Consider the following 12084-nt stretch of genomic DNA (forward strand, 5'->3'; position numbering starts at 1 on the left):
TTGAGAGAAGGTTGGGCGTGAGGCCCTTGTTCCAAGTTGGGCGTGAGGCCCTAAAGCCACTACCACATCCACCGCTGCCCTACCTCCTCTCGCCTCCCTTTTCTTTTGTGATTTCCATTCTCCTCTCACGCCAAAGTTCTAATCCTTATTTCTTTGTAGGTCCTTAAAGTACTCTATGTCATTGGGTCAATTACCTTCCACACCAATAGCAAAAGGGCCCTGTTGCAACGGAAGATGAAGCTTGGTCATCCAATCATCAACCTTCGAGAGTGAGATCAAGGATCCTCCTCCAGAAAAATTTCAGAAGTTTAATGTTTGGTAAACCTCAACTCTAGATCTGATTTATTGAAGGAAGTGTCCTAATCAAGTGGTTTCTCAACCACAACGGTCCATTCTTCTAAGTCCTAAATGAATTAGTACATGCGGGTAACTAGTCTTGAAATTACTATGCTCATGTTAATATTTTCTTATCCCATATGTGACTGAATTCTCTGCTGTTATTAGGCTAGTTAATCAACATAACTTACCGACAATCCTTATGTTTAAATCCCTCACATTCATCCCGCATCACTTATGTCTATATGTAGATGATATCCTAATTTTTGGAACAGACTTAGAAATTATTAACGAAGTAAAATAATTTTTATCTCTAAAATTTGATATGAAAGATCGAGGAGAAGCAAACCTAATCCTAAATACTAAAATCATAAGGAATGAACATGGAATAACTTTGTCCCAAAGCCACTATATGGAGAAGATTTTTAAAAAGTTTTACTACTCTAACTGTCATCTTGTATACTCCCTATAATCCATCTCTTCATTTAAAAAAGAACTTAGGTAATCCAGTCAATCAAAGCTTGTATGCCCAGATCATTGGTTCTTTAGGATTTTTTTTGTAAATTATACCAGACATAATATTGCATACTCTGTGAACCGACTGAATAGATATACTCAACCCTAATAATGATCATTGGACTGCTCTAGAAAGAATTCTCTGATACCTTAAGGGTACCATATCTCTAGGATTACACTATTGTGGTTATCCTGCTGTTCTGAAAAGCTATAGTGATGCCAACTGAATCAGTGATACAGTTGACACCAAATCCACCACTAGTTTTGTCTTCTTTTTAGGAGGTGCAGCTGTATCATGAAAGTCTACTAAACAAACTATAGTGGCTAGGAGCACCATAGAATCTAAAATGATTGCCCTAGATACCACTAGCATTGAGGTCGAGTAGCTTAGAGATCTACTGGTAAATTTATCTCTTGTGACTTCACCATTACCTTCTATATCTGTTCATTATGACTGCAAATCTACTGTAGATATATGCAATCAAGAAAATGCAAATGTAAAAATGAATAAGCACTTGAAAGTGTGCCATAAATCATTGAGATACAAATTAAAGAATAACTTGATTGCACTAAATTTTGTAAGATCCGAAAGAAATCTAGCTGATCAGCTTATCAAAGGATTGTCTAGAACAATGGTTCTAGAGTTATCGAGGGGGATGGGGCTAAGCCCATAAGTAAAGTCACCATGATGGTAACCCAATCTGAAAAGGTTTAATGGGTAGAAACAAACTAGAAAGGTGACTAATGAGAAGCACTATTTGTTTTTTCCATCTCTAGGGCAATAGTGCTCGTAAAAAGCAAAAGTTAGGATGAGTTTTTACTCTTAATGAATTCGAAACCCATGAGGTAGGATACCTACTTGGTCGTACCCTTTTGAGAATTTACCTATATGCGTGTAGTCTGTTAGAAGTATGCCTTAGAAGCCAATTTGGCAGACGCATTATAATTGTTCTGGAACATAAAATTTGTACTTGACCTTTTTATTAATTAATAAAATCGAGCATTTTATTCATTCATGTTGTGTGTCAATGAATTGTCCTAGAAATTAATAAGATGATAACACATATTCTCAAGAGTTGAGAATTTAAGATATATGACATTATGTACTTAATTCTTGAAATGCTCCTGATCGATGGATCATCACGAAAGACGGTGATCGATCCGATGAGATTAGTACACGAATCGCTCTCTTTGATGGACGAGTCTTAAGTCCACAATGTAGGGACACTGGAGTGATTGTGCAAGTGCTTGATAGAGAACAATGGTACTGAGCGTGACCAAAGCAAAAAATCACTTAGATGTCTATCCACTCGTCAGTGACTTTCTTGATACTGCAGTTGTATGACTAGTACTTAGACCTACGATGCCTCAGCTAATCACGGTGAGGTTGCTGTAGTTTGACGAGCACATAAACATGGGCCCTAAGGGTCCTTGTGGGGCAAATTGGCTGCAGTAGGTTCGCTGTCGGATTAGGGTTGTATCAAGATGGGATCTATCGACCTTGATAGATTAGGAGTGATCCGATGTGATTTGTGAGACTAAGTTCGAAAGACCTTGTCCGGGCAGTTTTGGAAAAGAGTTTTTCAATCTCGAACTTGAATCAAATAAATTTGACATATGACAGACGATGGGGTTTGACGAGTTATCCACAACCTCCATCTTGTCAGTATCCACGATAGAGGTATTGTATAATACGCTAACTGCACCTAGAGGTTCATCTATTCTGTTCTACTGAGTTGCCACTATATGCTGTTAGGTGTCACTAGTAGATTGTGGGACTCAATGGCATTCACTTGATGATCAGTGAACTTCGAAGAAAAGAGTTGAAATTGTTTCAACCCATTGAAAGGAGTTTCAATGATGGAGATCACAATATATCTCATTACCAGATAGAATAGAGCCTATGGGGTCACACACATTGGAGGTTTTGATCGTTCCAACGTTTGGATTGCGATTTAGAATCGCAATAGATCTTGATTGTCAATTTGATTGATGATTGGTTTAACCCACTAAGAGTTTGTGAGTTAAAGAAAAAGGATTTGCAATTGGATTGTAATTTTGATTGATTCAATTGGGCTTAATCAATTAGAACTTCTTATTAGATAAGGAGCATAATTCATGAAGTCTAATTTGGATCCTAATTGGAGTAGGATTCACATGAATCAATTTGGAGGACACATTGGGTCCTAATTGGATTAAGATTCAATTAATCAAGAGGGACCAAATGTTTTCTAATTGGATTAGAAAATTTAAGCATGAAAAGAAGGGATCATGCGGGCCATAGCAAGGGAGGAAACAAGGAGGGGCATCCGCCCCTCCTCCTTGTCACATGGCCAAAGGAAGGAGGGGGCATCTTCCTCCTTTCCTTTTTTGGTTCCACACGCCACAAGGGAGGGGCATCCACCCCTCCTCTTTCTCCTCTTTCCCTTGGGCTGCCACACAGCGCAAGGAGAGCCCTCGATTCTCTCCAATCCCTTTTAAGTAAGGGGTGTGGAAAAATTAAGTAAGGAAGTGTGCAAAAATTAAGTAAAGGGGGTGGTAGAATTTGGGGGGATGAATCAAGGAGTGATTTCTCATTGAAATTATTTCTTGTTTAGATAGGCATGAGATGCCTATAAAAGGAGGGGTGGCGTGAGGGCTTAGAAACATTGGATGTGCCTTGATTCAACCACCCACCCCCTTCCTCCTATCCTTTCTGGTGTAAGCAAGAAAAAGGAAAGAGAAGCGACGCCATCTTCTTCCTCTTCGTCCTTCTTCTTCCTCCTTCTTCCTCTCAAAACAATCAAAGAATTGATTGAAAGAGAAAAAAAAATTAGCCATCAAAAGAGCATCTCTGTAAGGGAGCTAGCACCCTGGTAAGATTAAGGTTCTTGGAGCGATCTACCTCGTGTGGATACCTGTAGAGGCCGAATACTTGTGCGGTTTCAAACGAACCAAATATAGCGATCATCAGATAACGGTGAAGATCTACCCGCTCAAAGGTAAAGATAGGATCTTTGCGATCCTTTATAATTCAAAATTGTAGTAGATTTGAAATTAATCTAGTCTTTAGTCTTTATCTTTCTTTAGATTTCATATTTTTCTGAGTTAAAGAACTCAGAATTTTTTTTGAAATCTACGTTTCCCAGGATGTTCATGAGATGAACGACCCTGCGCGTGTCTTTCCGCTGCGATCGTCGCAACACGTGTGGGGGTAACCACGACATAGTCGTGAGGCCGTGACTATGGAAAGTGGGTTGTTCTCTAATAACACACATGAAGACATACCTGCGCATAGCCATAAAGCGCAAATCCGCTTCGAGCATTATTCGCGCTATATTATGTGTGCTATTGATGAAATCTAAGCAATGGACTAAGGTTCAAGGCATAATCCACCTTGGCTCCATAGAGGTAATCAATTGTTACTAAGTGAATGTTCAAACCGAAAGGTACCTACATCTATTACATAATATAAGATACCCAGCACTTTGTTTTGATTTTTAAATTTATTTTAATTTTAAAATTTTTAAATATTTAATTTATGTGGGGGATTGTTGAATTAAATCAAATATTTTAAAAATTAAAAACCAAACATTTGACTTGGTCAACGGCCAAGTGGCAAGCATCCGCGCACAAGCAAGGGAGCAAACATAGAAAAATCCCCAAAGAAAGCAGGCCATGACAAGTGTAATGCATCCACACATAAAAGCAAGCATGGAAAGGCCCCTTGAAGAAGGAAGGAAGTATGGACGGCCAAGATGCAATAAGCCACAAGATCAAACAAGCACAAGAAGACATGTCATCAATCCGCGGGAGGAGAGTCTGCTTCTTTTGACGTGCCTGAGCCTATATAAAGGGCTCTAGAGATCGTTTCAGACACGATAAAAAATTTCTCTTCTTCCTATTCCAAGAGCCTATATAAAAAGGGTTCTAGAGATCATTGGAGAGAAAAGAATAAAAAAAATCTTCTCCTTATAATTTTTCTAAGTTTTTTTGAGCTATCTACAAGCGTGAACGTGCTCTTCTTTCTTTCCTAGAGGTTCATTGACGGGAAAGACGTAGTTTTGTACTGGATCGTCATATTTCTAGAAGATCTGTGTCAACAGATCCGTGCGTGGGGGGCATAAACTTTTCTGGGATAACGCATCAGCGTGTTTCGATCCACAGGCCATCTTCTTTCATTTCTTCATTTTATTATTCTATTATCAAGTTAATTATTTGCTAGTTTATTCTTTTTATTTACTATTTTTGAATATTAAAAATATTTAATTATTGATTTATCAATTATATTTGTGCATCTAGGCTAACAAAATTTTGGTTTAAACATTGGTTATTTAAATTTATTTTGTTGTTTGCTTTATGATATCGTTATGAGTATGTGACAATTATCACGATCTCTGGCTCACGATTTTGGGTCGAGGACACTTAATCTTGACCAAAATTTTAAAAAAATAAGGGTCTTACTTTGATACTATATTTCTCAATAGTATTTTTTTTAATGTTCCATCCACTGGTTACTATATTTTTATCGAGCAAGAAAAAAGTAGGGGATAGAGGGTGTAATCAATATTCGATTATTTTGATGAAATAGACTTATACCATGGAATAGAAAAGTTGTCCCTTTTTATTTATTTGATTAATGAGGAGACTGCTAGGACTATCTCACCGCAGCCACCAAATTTATTAAAATAAAAGAGATTATATTATATTTACATGCTTGTACGCTATCTTATATATATATATGTATATATATATATGGGATTGATAACCTACTCTCTGTTATGGTAGGTTATCAATCTACCCATTTTTCATTGGACAAAAAATACCCTTATTTTTTATAACTCTTAAAGATATTTTATGTCTTTTTATAATTTCACATTAACTCTTCCTCTCAACCCCCAATTAATACTCTCTCTCTTTCATATATATACATATGCATATATATATATATATATATATATATATATATATATATATATATATGTATGTATGTATGTATGTATATATGTATATGCATATATATCCATATATGGATGCATATATATACATATATGTATGCTAGAGGGAGAGAGTATTAATTGGGGGGTTGAGAAGGTGAGTTAATGTGGGATTGTAAAAAGACATAAAATACCCTTAAGAGTTATAAAAAGTAAAAGTATTTTTTGTCTAGAAAAAATGGGTAGATTGATAACCTACCATAACAGAGAGTAGGTTATCAATCCCCATATATATATATATATATATATATATATATATAAGTGGAATAGTATATATCTTTTTCTTTATAGTACAATTCAAATCATCATAAATTTAATGCATATTAAATGCATGCACATTCCCCAATACTTATCTCTCCAATCAAATAATAAAATTCTTATTTTGCGGAATAAATCATGGCCTTTAAAAATTATTCGGATAAGGTTTTGTTATTCCTTCAAAAATTTGTTCTAAAATCAAATATGATCTTAATGGTTGTAAATTATAGCTACTATTTATTGTTATTAGATTGTTATTAGATGAATTATCCGTGAATCTCAATAACCAAGAATTGGCAATTGATGTGGAAAGGAACCATGGAACACCTGGAATCTCAGAATTCTTCTTGAATCGGGCGCATTGAGTGGATCTCACTCTCAAGCATTTGGAATGCATGGAGATGGAATGGCGATGTAGTAATTATCACAAAAATGGTGACAAAAAGAGGATTAGATTCTATCTACAAAATTTTCTTTATAATAGTAGAGATGTTATTTCAACATTATATTATTTATAATTTCTCATGATGGTTGGGATGCTCGTAGCATTTATTTTTTAAGTCCATGTTTGTTAAAGTATGTTTTGAGTATTCAATGGATTAATAGCCATTTGCTATTTCATAATTCAACTTTTTATATATTTCTTGATGCAAGAAATACATAAGAGACACTCGAAAACTGCAGATATCATATTTAAACATTTTCTAAGATGCATCAAAAGTTATATTTATTTTCCTTAGTGGCATGCAATTACAAAACTTACACTAATAAATGATAATATCATAATAGAATCATCAACATAAATATCTACCATGATCCCGTGAAGCGAGTTCAATCATTTTGAAATATCAGTAACCTAGCATAATATAATCATAAACACAATCGAATGATTTTTAGATTATGTTTCCAATAGGCCTCCAAAAGAGTTACGGGGGTCATTAAAACATTATAATGACAAGATTTTAGAGGTTCGCTTAAGATTTAAATCAACTCCCAACAAGAAAGGGGAAAAAGGCAAATGCTTGGGCGCACCTATTATTGCATAGATTTCACATCCTCTCCAGTCTAGCATTAAACTGGAGAGGACAAATCCCAATTGCCAACCATCCATGTACTATGAACAAACTAGTAATCGAGAGAGCAGGACTAGTGACTAAGAATTAGCCTCTCTAGTTCAATCTCAAAACAGAGAGAGCTTGGGTAACTTAGTGATGCAGGACAGCAGGAAAAAGAGGAAGAAAAAGAGAAGGGAGAGGGCGAGGAAGAACCAAACTTTTCACTTGGCTCTGCTCAAGGTTTCACACACTAGAGCACAAAGAAGGAGAATTAATATTCATTCATCATAATATAGTCCTAAACAATATACGGATCTTTATATATAAGGTCACAAAATAATAAAAAGACCCCTATAAAGAAAACAATCTCATAAAAGCCCTAAAATGATAATACGCAAACAAGTCCAGTCGACATAAAAATAAAATAACATAAAATCAATCCAAATAAAATTAAACTGGCTGAATTGGCTGAACTGGCTGGACCTGCTGACTGAACTCTGTAGCGACCATCGACTCGAGTAATGGTTGACCTGGTACTGGTGTCCGCACCACTTTGTGTGCAAAGATTATTTATATACCATGCCATTCCTATATATCATACTATATTTTTGTTTTCATGCCACATGGAACACCAAACATTGCTACAGAATCCAGAGGCAAATTCATAAATTTAGATGTAAGACAAGGGCATTCTCTCCATGCAGACTTTTACAACCACCATAAAAGGACGAGGCAGGAAAGAAAAAAGAGAGGTGCAAACCGTGAAACAAAGAAAGTTAAAAGAAAGAAAGGAAAACCACTGGAGGAGAAACTAATGGGGCTGATGGAAGGCCAGCAGCTGGAGAGCTTCATGGAGACCATAAAGTCAACTGTGAGATGGGTGAAGAAAGCCAAGAACAAAAACAAGAAGAAGACGTACGTGAAGATGGCTAAGAGCCCCAGCATGATGGCCGCGATCCAAAGCCGGAAGGCCCGAAAACTCATCGATGAGACGCTTCAGGCCGCCGATCGCCCCGGCAAGACCTCCATTCCCTCCTGATTTCCATTTGATTTAATCTCTCTCAAACAAATCCATTTCGTTATCAAAGAATATCTTCCGGATGTGTTTAAGATGATATTTGAGCATGCTATGTGTGTCCGCTCTATTCTAACTTTGAAAAGGAAATAAAGAAAGAGATGTCAGTGAAGAGACTTTTTGATCATTAGTTTATTTTCTACACCATTTTGATGCCAATTCAGTCATGGTGCAGAAGCTTGCAAATGCTTGGTATGTTTTGTGAAAACCATCAACGACAGATCTTAGAACGGGAAACAAAAGATTGAGTTTGGGACAGTATCTAGCATGCAAAAATATCTAGTGTTAAGTGCCCAGCATTTTCTGAATTTTTCAGTATATACCTGCACGATGCAAGGGATCCAATATTTTTTCTTTTTTCTAACTATTTTTGAAATATAATATAGAATAAATATAATAGAGTAGATAATAGAAATAAAATTGAATATAGATATTTTCTACAATAAATTTTTGATATTAATATTATGATATACTATCACATACAAAATTCTAATAATATATGTGTTTTTATCGATATAATAAACAATATATTATTACAAAATAATAAGATCGTGACCTGAGCTGCGCATAATAAAAAATAGAAAAATATGGCATCTAACAAATATTTAAATGCAATATGGTAGGGTAATTAATAGTTGTATTTTTCACTTTTAGGTAAGACATGATCATAAAAATAAATAATAATTAATAAAAAATTAGTGTAATCAAATGATGGTATGAGCTAATGAAAGATATTTTCATTAATATCAGCATATCTTTATTATTAATGCTATTAATTTCTATATTAATTTAGAGTACTAAAAAAAAGAACTTTATTTAATATGGTTTGAAGCTAATATACTTATTATCCAAAATAAAGAGATAAGCTTGTTATTAATACTGGCACCCATGAACGGAAAGCTCATTGTATTTCTACTTTTGAGTGACATCATGATCATACAAATGCCAAAAAATAAATAGAATATTGGTGTAATCTAATGACGTGCATGGGACAAATTAAAGTATTTTCATTAATATGAGCATACTGTAATAATAATGCCATTAATTTTTATATTAATTTAGAGTACTACTAGAAAGTTGTTTATTTAATATGGTTTATTAAGCTAATAAACTTCTTATTAAAGAATGTATTAAAAAACCCTACTTATTATCTAAAATAAAAAGCTCTATTAGTAATGTTATTAATATTAGCAACCATGAATGGAGAGCTCTACAGAAACATGCCTTTATTTTTGTGTTTGCCAGTGTATCTTATATATATATATATATATATATATATATATATATATATATATATATATATATATATATATATATATATATATATATATATATATATATATATATAAAGTTTGGTAAATAATTATAGTGGACAAGCTAGCAATTGTGGGATAGTGAAGGAGAGCAATGGGAGGCACGTGTACTTCGCAGAGTGCTGGCAGCTTACTGTGCGGCATCCGGACAGAGAATCAACTTCACGAAGTCAGCCATCCAGTTCAGCCCCAGCACAGAGAGCAGAGTCAGACAGGAGATCAGGAGTATCTTGCAGATGCCCGAGCAGGAGGGGACTCTGGTTTACCTGGGAGTTTCCATCACGGGCCGGAGGCTACGAGTGGCGGAGTGCTCGGGGTTGGTGCAGCGGGTCGAGAGTAGGCTGGAGGGATGGAGGGCATCTTCACTATCCATGATGGGGAGGCTGACACTTGTCAGATCGGTGCTTGGGTCCATGCCGGTATATCTCATGGCCAACACTGTGGTCCCTAAGACGACTCTGTTGAAGATTGAATGTCTTCTCCGGAGCTTCCTCTGGGGGTCCCATGGTGGGGGTCGTGGGGTACATTTGGTGGCCTGAGAGCGGGTATGTCGGCCCACCAGTGAGGGTGGTCTGGGAGTTCAGTCCCTTCTGGAGCGGCGTGAGACACTCATTGCACGGCACGCAGCTCGTTTCTTGTTGGAGCCACATGGGCTTTGGAGTCGGGTGATGGCAGCCAGATATGGCCGAGGGAGCCCCGAGGCGGCACGGCGCGGTCGCCGCATCTCTTTCATGTGGCGTGAGATTGGGAGGTACCTGCCAACCGTGTTAGCCCATACCAGGTGGCTGATGGGCGATGGCCGGACCATTGTTGTGACTGATGACCCGTGGGTAGATACCATTCCCTTGAGATATTGGCCGACGACGGTGGATTTCGAGGCAGCAGTAGGGCTCCGGGTGTGCGACCTCCTAGCACCAGGGAGGGCAGAGTGGGACGTGGACAGACTCCACCAGTTGTTCGGGGCACATCTAGCCGAGAGGATACTTTCTCTGCCAGTACCAGGATGCGAGGGCCCAGATGTCAGGGTTTGGAGCACTTCATGCAGGGCCAGTGTGAGGCTGGGTGATTTGGCCCGGGTGATTCAGCGCGAGCATGAGAGTGGATGGGACGGTGCCTGGATTTGGAGGTCTAGGCTCCACCCGAGAGCAGCACTTTTTCTATGGAAGGTGACGTGGGACCGCCTTCCGACGAGAGCTGTGCTGAGCCGACGTGGTCTGGGGATCTCTGCGGAGTGTGGGGCCTGCGGTGCGGATGAGTCAGTTGATCATGTACTATTTGGATGCTTTTGGGCGCGGCAGACATGGCAGTGGACGGGTATCCCAGAGGAGGTTTGGCGGGAGAGGAGACTGTTTCTACAGATGATACGTCAGTGGCTGGCTAGTCCCCGGACATGTCAGGAGGCTATCCGAGCGACTTGCACCGCCCACCAGATCTGGTTGGCAAGGAACGCTCGCACCTTTGGCGAGCGTAGGATGTCGCCGAGGTTTGTTGCGGAGTCCGCTCGAGTATTGGCGATGGAGTTCAGACCTACCAGCCCTTCAGATACGACCTTGATAGCTCGGGACACCTGGGGTTCTTTCTCTGCTCAGGCAGCTCTTCGGACGGTGTTCTTCACCTGGGAGCCCCCACCCTCGAGTTTCCTCAAGGTCAATTTTGATGGCTCAGTACTAGACAGTGGTACACGAGGCGGTGCCGGCTTCGTCATACGAGACCCTCACTCTCGGGTAGTGGCAGCGGGCGGCTGCCGGCTATTCGACACATCAGTGCCAGCGGCGGAGTTGCGAGCTGCCTGGGCCGGCCTCTGCCATGCGCGGCGGGTACTACGGGCTAGCTCGATCATCTTGGAGGGCGACTCATCCACTGTTATTGGGTGGATTCGGCGGGAGAGCATTGACCATCCTCTGATCCGGGATATTAGGATGATGATGAGGGATGTTGTGGCCTTTGAGGCCAAGCATGTATTCAGGGAGGCCAACGGGGCGGCTGACTGGGTAGCTGCATATGCAGCACACCATTCGGGATACGCCCTGTGGGCAGGAGAGCGGGAGTTGCCATTGGCACTACGCGAGATTTTGTATTTTGATGTTCTTGGGTGTATTCGGACACGCGTTGTCTGAACAACCCGTTTCAAGCAAAAAAAAAAAAAAAAAAAAAAAAAAAAGAAAAAGAAAAAGGAGAGCAATGGGAGGGTTTTTTTTTTTTTCCCTTTTCCTTCATAGAAGTGGGAAGTGGTTACTTACGGATATTAAATAACTATAGTCAAGGTCATCCTTTCCATGCGAAGTTAATGCTTCACATTTGCTTTGTTAGTTTACATCAAGAATCTAACAACCGTCAAACTTAATCTTGCGGATATATGTTTGTACATATGTTTGTATGTATGTATGTATATGTGTGTGTGTGTGTGTGTATATATATATATATATATATATATATATATATGATGTTCTTTCTCTTTAATTTTGTCTTCCAAACTTTTCTATTCTCACTGTTCCTCCGAAGATGGATAAGGCTACCATGTTTTTAGGCACATTTTTTTTAAAAAAATATATAGG

At 38.4% G+C, this 12084-nt stretch overlaps 1 protein-coding gene across 1 annotated transcript; it reads left to right on the top strand.

Moving 5' to 3' along the window:
- Positions 1-7955: 7955 nt before the first annotated feature.
- On the top strand, positions 7956-8248 carry LOC103723083. The gene has a single exon (XM_008813892.2). The coding sequence runs from the start codon at positions 7956-7958 to the stop codon at positions 8178-8180; it is 225 nt and encodes a 74-aa protein (XP_008812114.1). The 3' UTR covers positions 8181-8248.
- Positions 8249-12084: the final 3836 nt, after the last annotated feature.

Source organism: Phoenix dactylifera, chromosome 16 (genome assembly GCF_009389715.1).
Source record: "Phoenix dactylifera cultivar Barhee BC4 chromosome 16, palm_55x_up_171113_PBpolish2nd_filt_p, whole genome shotgun sequence".
Lineage (NCBI taxonomy): Eukaryota > Viridiplantae > Streptophyta > Magnoliopsida > Arecales > Arecaceae > Phoenix > Phoenix dactylifera.

What these genes read in the sequence shown, in the direction of transcription:
- LOC103723083 (XM_008813892.2), top strand. Translation starts at nt 7,956, where the DNA reads ATGGGGCTGATGGAAGGCCAGCAGCTGGAGAGCTTCATGGAGACCATA.